This window comes from Oncorhynchus keta, chromosome 25 (assembly GCF_023373465.1).
Source record: "Oncorhynchus keta strain PuntledgeMale-10-30-2019 chromosome 25, Oket_V2, whole genome shotgun sequence".
NCBI classification, from domain to species: domain Eukaryota; kingdom Metazoa; phylum Chordata; class Actinopteri; order Salmoniformes; family Salmonidae; genus Oncorhynchus; species Oncorhynchus keta.
The window spans coordinates 32,594,631-32,611,378 of record NC_068445.1 but is presented as its reverse complement, the minus strand read 5'-3'; the positions used below and the strand labels follow the sequence as shown (position 1 = coordinate 32,611,378).

General features: G+C 41.7%; 1 protein-coding gene across 2 annotated transcripts in view; it reads left to right on the top strand.

Moving 5' to 3' along the window:
- Positions 1-16,748, top strand: part of LOC118358541 (ephrin-A5) — a 209,027-nt gene that overhangs the window by 169,152 nt on the left and 23,127 nt on the right. For both annotated transcript variants that reach the window (XM_035736481.2, XM_035736480.2), the window contains exon 2: positions 1,113-1,405. In XM_035736481.2, the coding sequence (XP_035592374.2) occupies positions 1,113-1,405 (293 nt within the window). The remainder of the gene's footprint in view (positions 1-1,112; positions 1,406-16,748) is intronic.

Below are 16,748 nucleotides of genomic sequence, written 5' to 3'. Positions count from 1 at the left end.
TGTGTGTGTGTGTGCGTATGTGTATGTTCAAATGAGGGAATTAGAACATCATGACCCTGTGTAGTATGTTGTGGATCAGTGGAGTTGTAAACATGCCTCTATGCACAGCCTTCTGGGGGAAAACACACGCTGTATTTTGGTATCGTTTGACATTTACAGCCTCAACTATCTCACACCTCCCTGTGGACTCTGGAACCCTCTGATGTCTGAACTCTTCTCTGAGTTTTCAAAATGCTAGAAGTAAATAAGGAAAAAGTACTTTTTCGCAGCGCTTTCTGGCATCCAAAAGAGAGATATTTTGTCCAAGTTGGATTCTTTAGTGTGTGATACATTATGTTGTAGAGAAGTGGTGTGTATAAATTTCCTGGGATGGATTTATAGACAAAACCTCCCCGTTTACTAAAGCCAAATGTTAAGAACGATTGCTTGCACATTTCTGAGGGATATCTGAAGAATGTTGAAAGATCCAACCTGCACTCATAAACATCTAAACAAATTAATCAACATACTGTATAACATTGAGAAAATGTTAACATGACTGTTGTGTGTGTGTGTGTGTGCGTGCGCACTCACACATACATATGTGTGTGAGTTTTATAATTGAGGATGTTTAAGTTGTATTCAGTGATCTTGTTGATATGAACTGAAGTGGACTTGGAGTGGGAGTGTACCCATCAAGTCACGTTGACTTCAATGTCCAGAACACTGTGTACTGCAGAAATGTGTTTAGGACCATGAGTGTTACTTTTACTTTTAAAGTACTACTAAATCAGGTTGTGCAGTGTAAAGTCACTTCCTTCTTGGTGGTGTTATGTAATGTACTGTTGTTGATAATTGATAAATAATTGTAAAGTTTTTGAGGCACTTTCAAACACTTTGTTTCTCTCACTACTTCCCTCTCTTTTTCTCTCCCTCCATCCCTCCTTCCCTCTCCCTAAAACATTTGTTTTAAAGTAAAGTTTTTGAGGCACATTCAATGGTGTATGACTGTTATTGGGGAATAAAGTCATTCTGACTAACTGCTGATTTTATCTTCCATTCCATCTGTAACTGAAGCCCTTCATCAGTCTTCCAAACACTAACGTTCTCTTCCTTGCCTTCTGTCCAATCAGGTTCCATCGTGGAGACTACCACATTGACGTGTGTATAAACGACTACCTGGATGTGTTCTGTCCCCACTATGAAGACATGGTGCCGGAGGAGCTGATGGAGCGCTATGTCCTCTACATGGTCAACTACGACGGCTACAGTACGTGTGACCACACAGCCAAGGGCTTTAAACGCTGGGAGTGTAACAGGCCTCACTCCCCCAACGGACCACTCAAGTTCTCAGAGAAGTTCCAGCTCTTCACCCCCTTCTCTCTGGGCTTCGAGTTCAGACCGGGCAGAGAGTACTACTACATCTGTGAGTATTGACGTATATCACCATATATTGTTATTGTATGTGAGAGTCATAGAGAGCACTGCTATGTCTTGAAGTCATGTGTGTTGAAGTCAGTCTGATGTCAGAGTGGACGGCAGATGCAGCCCTTAATGTGTTTAGAATTGTATGCAGTTGTATCAGAAGAACAACCATTTCACATCCAAGTTTGCATTGGAAGAATATGTGACTCATTTCAGGAAACTAGGCATATGTCGTACGTCAATACTTCATAGGAGAGGCATTTGAACATAAATGTATGTTTTTATTAAAAAATGCATGAACCTTCCCTCTAGCCATGATTGGCTGAGATGATGGATGGGCTGGAGATGCCAAGAGATGAATTCAGATTGGTCTGCCATGTAGCACACTTCTGTCTATAACAATGGCTGCTCAGTATGTGTAGGTTTCCGTTCTTTTTTTAAAGACATCACAAATAACTGCAAAAGTGTTGCTCTCCACTTTCTGAAGGACAGGTTTTTAAATAAGTGGAATGCCCAGTGGAAGCAGAGTATGATAGCTAAGGAGTTGGAGAAAATTCTGGCGTTTGATTGCAAATATGCAGAGGGAATTAAAAAGAAAACACACAGAAGGCTGCTGTATAAAACACCTGTCTCCGGATTACATTTTCAAACTAAGGGCAACCATGGCATCCGTGACAGAGAAGGATAAGTGTTCATCCATCTTCATCCAGATAAGAGAGTCTAGCTAGCTACATTTTCAGATATTATACATTTCATGTTTTGTCAGAAAGTCATTTTTAATGCAAGTTAAAGTGTACTGTTAGCTAGGTAGCCAACGTTTGCTGGCTGGCTCGCTAGCTAATGTTATGTGTATGATCTGTGTAGTAATATCATTCGTATCTCAGAGTCATTGCCATTGATTGTTATAGCCTAATGTGAACTAGCTAGCTATCATTGAATCTAGTTGGTTAGCTGCCTGCTGATTCATACAGGGTAGTAGCGTTATGAGTTGGGATTATCGTTAATTGCTTAGCTAGCTAGCTACATGTCTAAACAAGGTACTATTTCTCACTGCCGTTTACACCTTCTCTATCTTGAGATTGTGAGAAATAAATGTTGCTTTTATTTCATGTAGTATTTGTTAACCAGATACGGTAATGTGAAGAACAACATGACCTGCACCAAAGTAAAACTAGGATAGAACGTTAGGCCGAAGAGACGATGTCCAAGTTCTAAAATTCTCAGTTAGAATGCCCTGCTTTTATTTCCTCACAATCACAACTGTAAGGTATTTTCCTCTAATTGGCTTGCCATTAACTTGTAAATAATGATCTTGTTGTGAGTTTATTTTCATGTAATAATGAATACAAATTAGCTCAAGTTAAGATGTTGTCAGGTATATGATGTGGTCATTATTTGAATTCTGCAGCGGTCCCTGTAGCATACGATCAAACAGGTGTGATTAGAACGCTTATTTAGAGTGCTTATTTAGAACGGACAGTTTTGAATGACGCAACAATCAGCATTTGAGCTGGCCACACATGTTTTTTCAGAAACATTTTGCACGAACATAGTCCTTAAAAAGTAATGGCCAGAATGTGAGCAGTTTTTTTGATGACATTCACAAAAGTATCTTCAGCATAACACAATCATCCAAACTGAAAAAATGTAGGCTGCATTTGTCCTAGCGCTAACTGAGGAAATATTGACGTAACACAAGCGGTCATATTTTTATAACTCTCGGCTGACATAAACTACAATATGAATTAGCTAATAGCAATTTCTATTATAATTAATCACATCACGGGTGAGCTCACCATTGGTCGAAATAATTGACTTTCTAGAAATCGAAAGTAGTCTGACGATGGGTAGTCTCTGCGTGCAGCCATTCTTTTTTTCTCACAGAAACCAAAGATAAGAAGACAAGATGAGTTTGGTCTGTTTATTGCATGCATGTTTAAGTGGGTGTGTCATCTACCATTATTCACATCCCACCAATCACTTCCAGAAGTTCTCAAAAATGAATGAACCCTTACTTACCTCATTTTGTTATAAAATCTTTGGTCTGACAGACTATTATGTCACACCCAGAATGCATTGTATGTCAACAAACATGGCTCCACACATAGCTGGAATTAGCTTAGCACATCATAATTAGTACAACCTTCAAAAAAGTATTTTACACACATAATATATGCCCATTACAATCTATGCAATAATCGGAATGCATGATTTGTAAATAGTACTTGAAAACATGTGAATAAAACAGTAAATATATCAATAATTACCACACAGAACATTTTCTGATAGTGATCTATTGATGCAAGTGGCGCGAGCCGCAGTCAATCACGTAACCTCTCACTCCCACTCTGAGCCATGCAGTGTTGTTGTTTATGTATGTTTATGTATGTAGCTAGTGAGATAAGCTGTATCATTAGCAATGTCTTTCAAAAGGACACCACTCACAAATGTGGAAATTCTGGAGATTATTTTAATTCTGACAATGAGTCTGAGTATGAAAGTCAGGAATCAGATTCTGACAGTGACAGTGAGGAGCTGCCCCCCAACCTTGTAGCCATTGAGAACCCTGAATCTGAGGAGTCGTTATCCACTGACGAAGTCCCAGGTCCCTTTGAAGATGCTGGTGGTGATGGAGGCAGACCGACAGTGGATGAAGTACAGGAATTGTGAGGTAGCTGGAAGGCCGCCAGCCATTTCACCCCTCCTGGCCCTGCGGTTTTCTTTGATGAGTCCCAGTCTGGAGTGCAATGCCCCTTTCCATTTCCATCTGAGTGCTTCAAGTTGTTTCTGACAGAGGAGTTGGTGGGAGACATAGTAGAGGAGACCAATCACTATGCCTTGGAGCTACAGGAGAAGAGAGAGCCAGGAGTGAGGGAGAAACTCGCTAAATGGGTGACAGCCACAATTAGTGAAATTATATACCTTCCTGGTGACAGTCCTTCTCATGGGGATAGTAAAGAAGAACTCCCTGAGTACCGGAGCACAGATCCAATGTTTGCAACTCCCTTCTTTGCCACCCTTTTTTCCCAAGACCACTTCCTAGGTTATACAAAATAAGAAATGTTTGCACCAGTCTGACATCAGCATTTGGTCGTGTCTTTGTGCCATACAAGGACCTATGCATTGATGAGACCCTGATGTTATGGAAAGGTAGGCTGGTGTTCCATCAATATATACCCTCCAAAAGGCACAGGTTTGAGGTCAAGTTCTTTGTCATGTGCAACGTGAAGACATTATAGTTTACACAGGGTCCACCACTGACATTCAACATTATGATGGGCTTGGGGTTCATGGTGATGACCATGCTGGCTCCTCATCTCAGCAAGGGACACACTTTGTATGTGGACAATTGTCACAGCAGTCCAACACTCTTCCAGCTGCTCTCCAACAGCACAGGGACCTGTGGCATAGTCAGGTCGAACAGGGAGGGGATTCCGGCATTCGGATGCAGGAAGATGCAGAGAGGGGAGGTGGAGTTCCAGGAGAACGGTCAACAGCTGTCAGTAAAATGGCATGACAAACGAGACGTCCATGTCCTCTCCACTGTCCATACAGCAATCATGTCGGCCACAGGGAAGGTGGACCACCTGATGGGAGAGAGAAAAATCAAACCAGACTGTGTGCTTGACTATAACCTCAAAATGGGGGCAGTGGATAAGGCAGACATGATAAACAGCTTTGTGGAATGCACTCAGAAAAACAACCAAGATATTGCCCTCAATGGCCACCAACTAACAGGTGAGATGATTACTGATCAATGTTTTTTTTGTAATTGGAAGTTCAGTACAGTTCACATACAGAAACTATTATAACATAACAAGTCACTTACGCAGCCTGGTTTTGAACCAGGGTGTCTGTAGTAATGCCACTAGCACTGAGATGCTGTGCCTTAGACCGCTGCGCCACTTTGGAGTCATAAGGCCAGGGTAGCTTCAAAATACAACACAAGCTAATACTTCTCTGATGCAATTACCATTGTTTTACAGAGCTAATAGAAGAACGTAGCTAGCTACATAAGCACAATTGAATATAAAGATTATACAATGAGTAATGTTACCTCACGTGTCCACAGTTATAAGGAATATACACAAATATATTATGCTCCATAAAAAGAGTGAGCTACAGTAGAAACGACATGACACAACATACAGAAACTTGTAGTACATCAAAATGAAGCTTAACTTCTTGTTAATCCAGCCGCTGTGTCAGATTTCAAAAAGGCTTAACGGCAAAAGCAGACCATGCGATTATGTGAGGACAGCGCCCCAAATAAAAGCACATGAGCATTTTTCAACCAGGCAGGTGCGACACAAAAGTCAGAAATAGCCATATAATAAATGCCTTAACTTTGAAGATCTTCTTGTTTTTACAATCCCAAATGTCTCATTGACACAATGAATGGTCGTTTTGTTCAATAAATTCCTTCTTTTTATCCCCAAAATGTACATTTATTTGTTGCGTTTGATTCAGAAATACACTGGTTCCAACTCGCCCAATATGACTACACATTATCTAATAAGTTACCTGTAAACCTGGTCCAAACAACATTCCTAATCCAACCTCAGGTATCCTAAAATGTAAATAATTGATCAAATTCAAGACGGAATAAACTGTTTCTAATACCTGATAAAAACAACATGAAGTGCCTTCCTGTTCACGCGCACCAAAATAATAAGGACCTTCAGAGTGACTCATGGAATGAATAGCCCTACTTCTTCATTTCTCTAAAGAAAAACATTGAACAATTTATAAACACTGTTGACATCTAGTGGAAGCCATATGAACTGCAGCCAGGTTCCTCATAAATAAGGCTTCCCATAGAAACCTCTTCGGAAATCCTATGACCTCAATTTTTTGTTGTTTCCCTGGATGGTTTGCCCTTGGGGTTTTGCCTGCCAAATCAGTTCTGTTAAACTCACAGACATTATTTGAACAGTTTTAGAAACTTTAGAGTGTTTTCCATCCAAATCTGCCAAATATATTATAAGCATATCCTAGCTTCTGGGCCCGAGTAACAGGCAGTTTACTTTGAGCACGCTTTTCATCCGGACGTCAAAATACTGCCCCCTAGCCTTAAGACATTTTAATTTAGAGTTATTAATGTAACTTTAGTTGTTCTACAAACGTTGGGCTGTATGTTTTGATTTTTAATACATTGTAAGGCAGCATGATGTGACTCTAATGATAAATTGCAAAAGTAGCTTGAAAGGCATGAGCTCTGCTTTGTTTCCTGCATAGGCAATACACTCATGCACAATTTGACAAGCACTTGATAATGCCTAGAATTTCACGGTGTCATCCCCTTTGTGTGGCCGTAATGCACATTCATGCCTTTTGCGACCACTGGTCGGGGTGACCTTCTCCTGAGTGCTGTGCACTCCATCATATGATCGGGTCTTTCTCACACGCTACAAGTGAATACAGACACATCGGGGACGCAACTGCGCGCATCCTTATCCAATTCCGAGGCGCATATTGAAGATATTGGAAGAACTGTCCACAGTTACTTTTCTTCAGCCAACAAGATGAGTAGCCTAACGAAGAGCAAAAGCAATAGCCTATGTCAATCTAGTATCCGCATAGTACAAAGGTCGACCTATTCTATTCTGTGCAAAAAAATAATATTCCAAACATAGTCTGGACCAGTTGTGGGATGAGATAGATCCCAAATTAATACAACCACTAGCATAAAAAAAAATGTTTAAACAATGTGCCTGACGTGACAGATCAGAACTTTTAGCTTAACATGTTGACAAACTATTAGGCTATTTCTTCACATTATACACGCAGCAATGCACACATGGTAGTAGGCTATAAGCGCAAATGTTTCATTAGCAGAAAACACCATTATCAAAAGTGACCGCAAATGCAATTATGCACGTAATGCTTTTATTATAAAACTGCATTTTTAATGGTGAAAATTATCTTCCTCAAACTTGAGTCGCAAAAATTGCATTGTTTCTTATGCTGGGCATCATTCATAAGTGACAATATGTCATTCACAAGTGATAGGCTAATATTGTCACCCATCAGACTATTCTTGATTTAATCTTGTCTTCACATATACTAAATAATATATGTGTGAAATTGGTTTTGATTTAGAATGGACCACTATCATGGAAATGGGCAACAGGGGCAGAAAAAAAGACATTGCATCTATACACTTAAATAGCGAAAGCAGTACGCTTTTCCCTGTGGTTTATTTTCATGCCAGGCAGGTAGGCTAAACTCCTGTTTGAAATATAGGCATTGTGATTAATAAAATAAAAGATGAAAAATGTATATAGTAGACCTAGCCTGTAGAAAGCTGGTCCAACCTATTTTTACTACAGGCCGTCACTCTGTTTTCCTGGTCATATGCATAGCCTATTGAAATGTTGCGCAACATGAGCTCATGGGCTCTCATTAAATGTTTGATTACATTTTTGAATACATTTGCAATGATGTCAGACTCATTAGAGGGACAATAGAGTACTGAGTACCAGGCAGTTAGCAAGTTTGGTAGGCTACTAATGACCACCAGCAGGATCAGAGCTTGGAGAAGCCCAATTACCGTGACTAAACGGTCACATGGAATTTGACTGCCTTCTTGACTCGTGACCACTGGTGTGGCTGTAATACGATCACCGCAGCACCCCTAGTGTAGACAAAGAAGAGCTCTCCAGTACGTGTACCAAAACGTTCAAGGGTCATTTTCTCAAAAGTGGGGTTACAAGTTTAACAACATTCAAAGCAGAATTACTTTCCCATTGTGCCTCAACTGTAGTGTGTGATATACGATTTTCTAGCTCTGAGTCTCTACTTTTATCCAATGTAAAAAATAAAAAATAAAAAATGTTGCTACATAAGACCGAATCGAGCCAGTCGGTCACATAGAATATTTCAAAATGATCCAGTTGTTTGGAAGTCTTGGAAAAGCGAGTCAATCCAAAACAACACACTACAGTGTTCTCCAGAACTCTAAGACTGACCATCTTCTCTTTGGGCCTTATAGGATATAACCTCTATCTCAGTCCATTTTCTGCATGGTTACACAGAACACATAGTAAATGTGGTGTGTGTTTGTGCATATGTTTGGGAGAGAACAGCCTGTAACAGCCACGACCCTAACCCCATGTTTTTACAACCTTACCTCTGCTCCTCCAGAGCGGTATTGAGATGATTTGAGGAGACACCAGCAGACTCGCGTTTCACTGCAGCTTATCATTTAGAACATATCACTCCTGGAATGTTCTTCCCTAAAAAGGGAATGGGATCCTCTGGGACACCAAATAAGATAGTGAGAACATAAGAATGCTTCCCACTGCAGAATAGTACCCCATATTTTATAAAGAATGACAGAGAGCGAGAGTGGTCCCTCTTCATGTTACAATGTGAGGTTAAACAGCCCGGAGGTGCTGGTGTTGCCTGTTTCATGTCTGTGGCAGTGGAGAGGAGTGTGTGTCAGAGTGTGTGAGAGTTCATCTGAGGCTGCCACCCCAGGGAAATCAGTTTTATCAAAGCTGGGTGATAGTGTCCCTTAGCTTCTGCTGCAATATGCTTCTGGTTAGTCTCACTGACTCACTGCAGTGTCTGAAACCACATACTCTGACACCAATGTATCTGTTGATGGAGTGACTTGTATTTCACTTCAGTCTATTGTTTGTGTACAGTATGGGTTGATTCTGTATGGGTTCAACATTTGTGTGCGGTTAGAGTATACTGTATGAGTTGATCAAAATCAAATCAAATGTATTTATATAGCCCTTCGTACATCAGCTGATATCTCAAAGTGCTGTACAGAAACCCAGCCTAAAACCCCAAACAGCAAGCAATGCAGGTGTAGAAGCACGGTGGCTAGGAAAAACTTCCTAGAAAGGCCAAAAATCATATTTTGTGAGTGTTTTTATATTGCAGGGCAGCTCTAGCCAACATCTCAAACTCTCGTCTCTTTGATTGGACTCCAGGTTAGCTGACTCCAATTAGCTTTTGGAGAAGTCAGGGATTCACATAAGTATTACAGCCTACACTGTGAATGTTTAAATTATGTATTCAATATAGACAATATATTCAAAAAAGATGGCGCCAGAAGAAATGGCAGCAGTTTTACAGGCGCCCTACCAATTGTGCAATTATGTGGGTATTTTTCGCGACTTATTTTGTACATAATGTTTCTGCAACCGTATCTTACGGAAAAAAGAGCTTCTGGATATCAGGACAGCGATCACTCACCTCGGATTAGACAAAGTTTTTTTCTAGAACAGGGAGGACGTACAATACATTCTCCAAACACCCCCAGGACCGACATCCCCGTTATTTGCAGAGGAAGCGACGCAGGTGCAGAGGACAAAGAGCCGGATGCCGTCAATACTACTGGCCAACGTGCAATCATTGGACAATAAATTAGACGAGGTACGATCACGAATATCCTACCAACGGGACATCAAAAACTGTAATATCCTAAGTTTCACGGAATTGTGGCTGAATGACGACATGGATATTCAGCTAGCGAGATATATGCTGCAGCGGCAAGATAGAACAGCCCACTCTAGTTAGACGAGGGGGTCTAAGGTTGTCTCTAGATTTTGCTCACCTGAAGTAGAGTATATTGTGATAATTGCCGGCCACACTACTTGCCTAGAGAGTTTTCAGCTATACTTTTCATGGCTGTTTATTTACCACCACAGACAAATGCTGGCACTAAGACCGCACTCAGTCAGCTGTATAAGGAAATAAACAAACAGGAAACCACTCACCTAGAGGTGGCGATCCTAGTGGCCGGAGACTTCAATGCAGGGAAAGTGAAATCTGTTCTAGCACATTTCTATCAACATGTTAAATGTGTGACCAGAGTGAAAAAAATTCTAGATCACCTGTACTCTACACACAGAGACGCATGCAAAGCTCTCCCTCACCCTCCATTTGGTAAATCCGACCACAACTCTATCCTCCTGACCCGGTCTATAAAAAAGCGGTCAGATGATGCAAATGCTAAACTACAGGACTGTTTTGCTATCACAGACTAGAACATGTTCCGGGATTCTTCCAATGGCATTGAGGAGTACACCACATCAGTCACTTGCTTTATCAATAAGTGCATCGAGGATGTCGTCCCCACAGTGACTGTACATACATACCCCAACCAGAAGCCATGGTTTACAAGCAACATTCGCACTGTGGCAAACCTCTTCAAGGTTAGGAGCGTTTGTCACAAATTAAGTGGTAAACTGTCACCAAATCACCCAAGAATGAGAGTTCTTTTGAACAGGACCCGTTTGTTTGTTTCTCCGTCCTGGTCCACCCAGACCGTAGGCGAGTTCAAGGATAGCAGGGTTCGGTACACGAATCGGGTTCTCGGTAGGTCCAGGTCCAAACGCCAACAGGTAAATCCAAAACAATCCAGCTCATACACGGTAAATACAGCCAATCTCTATTGTCTCTTTCTCTATTGTTCATAGATCCTTCCAGCACTCTCTCTCTCTCTTCCTGGTTTTTCTTGACCCTTTATCTGTGGGTCGGCTCCACCTTCTGAGGGTTCCCTTGCTTCTGGGACTTGTAGTTTTGGCGGTCGGCCATTTTGATCTATAGTTCTGACAGGGGTGGCCATTTCAGTGATCGGGCAGAGCCCGTTTATTAGTTCTGCTCTCACATAACTGCCATTTATCACTCAACCCCTTCTTTGCCACAGCACGTAGCTAAAGGGTAGAGCTGCCTCTTTCAAGGTGCGGGACTCTAACCCGGGAAGCTTACAAGGAATCCTGCTATGCCCTGCGATGAACCATCAAACAGGCAAAGGGTCAGTACAGGGCTAAGGTTGAACCATACTACACCGGCTCAGACGCTCGTCTTATGGGGCAGGGCTTGCAAACTATTACAGACTACAAAGGGAAGCACAGCCACGAGCTGCCCAGTGACACGAGCCTACCAGATGAGCTAAATCCCTTCTATGCTCACTTTGAGGCAAGCAACACTGAGGCATGAATGAGAGCATCAGCTTTTCCAGATGACTATGTGATCACACTCTCTGTAGGCGACGTGAGTAAGACCTTTAACCTTTAAACAGGTCAAAATACACAAGGCTGTGGAGCCAGATGGATTACCAGGACGTGTGCTCAGTGCATGTGCTGACCAACTGGCAAGATGTCTTCACTGACATTTTCAACATGTCCCTGATTGAGTCTGTAATAACAACATGTTTCAAACAGACCACCATAGTCCCTGTGCCCAAGAACACAATGGCAACATGCCTAAATGACTACAAACCCGTAGCACTCACGTCTATAGCCATGAAGTGCTTTGAAAGGTCGGTAATGGCTCACATCAACACCATTATCCCAGAAACCCTAGACTCATCACTAAGCTGAGGATACTGGGAATAAACATCTCCCTCTGCAACTGGATCCTGGACTTCCAGATGAGCTGCCCCAGGTGGTGAGGGTAGGTAGCAACACGTCTGCCATGCTGATCCTCAACACTGGAGCTCCCCAGGGGTGCGTGCTTAGTCCCCTCCTGTACTTTCTGTTCACCCATGACTGCATAGCCAGGCACCACTCCAACACCGTCATTAAGTTTGCAGATGACACAACAGCCTGATCACCGACAACGAAGAGACAGCCTATAGGGAGGAGGTCAGAGACCTGGCCGGGTGGTGCCAGAATAACAACCTATCCCTCAACCTAACCAAGACTAAGGAGATGATTGTGGACTACAAGAAAAGGATGACCAAGCCAGCCCCCATTCTCATTGACGGGGATGTAGTGGAGCAGGTTGAGAGCTTCAAGTTCCTTGGTGTCCACATCAACAACAAACTAGAATGGTCCGAACACACCAAGACAGTCGTGAAGAGGGCCTGACAAAGCCTATTCCCCCTCAGGAAACAAAAACATGTGTCATGGGTCCTGAGATCCTCAAAAGGTTTTGCAGCTGCAATATCGAGAGCATTCTGACTGGTTGCATCACTGCCTGGTGTTACATTTTCTCAGCCTGTGACTGCAATGCACTACAGAGGGTAGTGCGTACGGCTCAGTACATTACCGGGGCTAAGCTGCCTGCCTTCCAGGTCCTCTACACCAGGCGGTGTCAGAGGAAGGATTCTCAACAGTTTTTACCCCCAAGCCATAAGACTGCTCAACAGGTCATCAAATGGCTACCCGGACTATTTGCATTGTGTGCATCCTCCCAACCCCTCTTTTTACGCTGCTGCTACTCTCTGTTTATCATATATGCATAGTAATAATAATAATATATGCCATTTAGCTGACGCTTTTATCCAAAGCGACTTACAGTCATGTGTGCATACATTCTACGTATGTATATAGTCATTTTAACTATACATTCATGTACATACTACCTCAATTGGGCCGACCAACCAGTGCTCCGCACATTGGCTAACCAGGCTATCTGCATTGTGTCCCACCAACCACCCGCCAACCCCTCTTTTATGCTACTGCTACTCTCTGTTCATCATATATGCATAGTAACTTTAACCATATCTACATGTACATACTACCTCAATCAGTCTGACTAACCGGTGTCTGTATGTAACCTCACTACTTTTATAGCCTCGCTACTGTATGTAGCATGTCTTTTTACTGTTGTTTTGTTTCTTTACTTACCTATTGTTCATCTAATACTTTTTTGCACTATTGGTTAGAGCCTGTAAGTAAGCATTTCACTGTAAGCATTTCACCTGTTGTATACGGCGCACGTGACAAATAAACTTTGATTTGATAAAAATTATAATTTGTGTGTTATTAGTTTAAGCACACTGTGTTTGTCTATTGTTTTGACTTAGAGGAAGATCACATCACATTTCTTGACCAATTTATGCAGAAATCCAGGTAATTCCAATGGATTCACACACTTTTTCTTGCAACTGTACAGCATGGTCAACCAAGTTAATGTTTTCAACATTTTCAAACTACTAAACAACTATTGATTTAGAAGCACAGATAGTTACGCAGGTAACACAAAAATCCGGAGCTGCTTACACTATTCCAGCACCATTTCAACTTTACCATTTCAACATCATCAAATTCCCTATGCTTAGTCTAATACAGTGACAACTAAAAGATACCAAAAACAATTTAGTCCAAACAATGTTAGCTAAATATGATGTGGCTGTCCATGGTTCTGATTTGTGTGTGTGTGTGAGTGCGTTCGTGCAAGTAGAAACAACATGTTGAGAAATGACAATGCCATCCTACTCTTTCATGTTGCCTAAACAGTCTATCACACTTTGTTTTTGTCCTAGTCTACCTGAGCGAGCCTAACTTCATTTTGTTGGCAACATTAGCTAGTTAACATTAGCCTTCTACAGCTAGCCACATATTGAACTTCCATCATCTCAGTCCAGGGGCACAATGAATGCATTTGTGGTTGGATCAGAATTACAATTCTAATCACTTGCCAGTACAGAGAATGAAATAAAAAGTCAAAATCCCTATCTCCATCCATGGCTAATTTAGGAAAGCGCCAATTTTAGCTAGTTAGCTAGTCACCAGAGGACAACAACAGAACGAGATGCAACAATTCAAGTTGTGTCTGTCAATTACGTATTCTTCTCAATGTGATGTGATAGGAGTGAAGATACATCCAAACTGTCTTCCGTGCGCCAGGACCATTCACAGCTGAACTCAGTTTAGCTCAACACAGATTGGCTATTATTTTATACTTTTTTTTAATCAAGGGAAGCCAAACACTCGCTGGCTTCCCTTGCATTCAATGCTACAGGTGGCAACAATGTTATAGTCTTTTTGACCAGACAGCATCAGATATATGGCCTACGCATACAGAGACAGAGGGTGGCTGTTCCGCTTGCTCTGATGCTTTCTCTGGTGAGAAGCATTCAGCCTCTTGCAAATTGAGGGGAAATTATCAAAACACAGAGGGACAAAATATACATTGTTTTCTATGTTTTTTTATTGGTACATTTTTTTGAGAAGCTTGGCTCCCCTTGGCATCCATGAATACACAACACTGGAGTTAAATGAAGCCCAGGGAAAGGTTAGACACGAGGAGCTCCACCTAATCTGTCAATTCTTTCCGTGTGCTCATCAGCAGCAGCCACACCTTCATCATAGTCTTTATTTCCTACCTTTTTCCTGCTGAAAGATTCCTGACCAGAGGGCTAAATTAAATTACACTCCAACTGATAGGTTGTCCACACTACACATCCATTCTGCTATACAACATCATATTGCTTTAGTGGCCTGCGGTGTCTCTCTAAGTGATTCCAGCTTCTCTGGCCACTGCTGCGGATATTAATGTCATCCACCATGACTTGATTTCCCAATGCTTAAATATCCAGATTGAACATCTGTAACAAAAGGGAATGCTTGTTGATTGATTGGATAGTGTAAATAGTTCAAAGAGAAAGAATAGGTCATTTTGATAATACACCTGTTATTTATGGCCTCCTCATCAGCAGCAGCAACACCTTCATCATAGTCATCAACACCAGCAACTGCTGCTTTTTCCTTTCGGTAGGTCTCTGAAATGCATTTAGTTCATGAGTAGCGTACATCATCATCAAAATCCCCATCGTACCACCACCATCAGTATAAAAATGTGTTATACTTCTGTCTTCATTTCAGATTGCCATACAGCACAAACGGCCAACACAGGGGTAACTACTGTTCAGTAACTACTGTACAACGCTACAGACCTATTACATAGCATTTCACTGTAAGGACTACACCTGTCGTATTCAGCGCATGTGACAAATAAGATTTGATTTGATATAGACATTTTCAACTATACAGTATACCATTTAGCATAATCTCAGTTAACCCAGAAGTAAATTCTTGCTTGGTCAGCTGCTAAATTACGTTCTGGGTTCATAAGTGTTAAGAGAAGAGATTACGAGATGCTAGAACGAGGAGCGGAACCGGAACGAGGAGCTCCGTCCTCTCTCTTCACAAGTTACAGGCAAGTCTATGGGCTGTTTGTCCTCTCCCCTTCAGAAATTTTAAAAATGCTATTTGTCCAAATAACCAGTTCCAAAAAATATTGCTGCTCGTTATCAATTGGTGCCCATAGTATAAAGACAAATCTATGGTCCCATTTATGTTTACGTAGTCTCTCCATGAGAGATTATATTGCTTCCAACCCTGTTTTGTAGATGTTGCCGAGGGGATATTTTCTAGCATGAAAGAAGCAGATAAATAGGAGTGATGTTGTTTAACTTTTATTCCTCTGAATTCACAGAGATTAATAGGTGTCTGTTTGTAGAAAACAACAACCAGAATGCCATTGAGAACCTGTAAATTGGACCGGTTCAGCTTTCTGACTTGATGAGTGGAATGTTTGCTTATGCGCCAACCTGCTCAGGGAGAGGGCAAGGTGTGTGTGTACTAGTGTGTGGTAATAGCCACAATGCAGGAGGCTCTAGAAAAAAAACGATTTTCTTTCAGGAACACATAGAGATTTACCAGACAAATGATAGAAGAGAGGCAGAGTCAGTGGCTTGAACAGGATGGGGGATGGGTGTGTGTGTGGCAGGACAGTGTTGTATATTGTGAACGGTATAATCATGAAGAAAAATGACATGATATATTGTGTGGTTAGGGATAGGAAATATGGACAATAAATATGGTTTGGGATATCATGTGTGGTTTACCACTTATTTTTGGGACATTCCTAATAACGTAATCACATTTTTGCATTTTCATTTTTCATATTAGTATTATATTCATTACTATGGACAGAGGAACTCAAAGCAACCACCATGATTTATACTGAGTTTGATAATGATTAGTTATTTTGGCTCTCATAAAATTCTATAACCCCAGGACCTAAGGGAGGAAAGGATGAAAATATGTCTGCAGAGCATTGTTTGATTCACTATCTGGTCCGTAGATGAAGATTAAGATGTCAAATTATATTCTGTCAGAGAAACGCCTGTTAATGGTGTTTTCGCCCTCCGAGTTCAATGCGGGCGAGGGCTTGATTTGTTGTATCTCTTATAAAATTACAAAGAGGAGACAGAGTTCTGCTGTCAGGTGCTTCAACAACACAAACAGGTTAATCAACGCTAGCAGGTCGCTGGGAATAAACCCAAATCGAGACCATAATTCTTCATTTTTCATTTTTTTTGCTGTCAGCCGCAGCTCTCTAGGGGAGCAGTTTAGAAGAGCTAAATTGCCCATCAGGTAATGGAGAGAGACCGAGAGAGAGATATAGAGAGGGAGGGAGAGAGAGAGGGAGAGAGAGGGAGAGAGAGGGAGGTAGAGGGAGAGAGAGGGAAAGAGAGAGGGAGAGGGAGAGTGGGAGAGAGAGGGAAAGAGAGGGAGAGAGAGGGAGGGAGAGAGTGAGTGAGGGTGGGAGAGAGGGATAGAGAGAGGGAAAGAGAGGGAGAGAGGGGG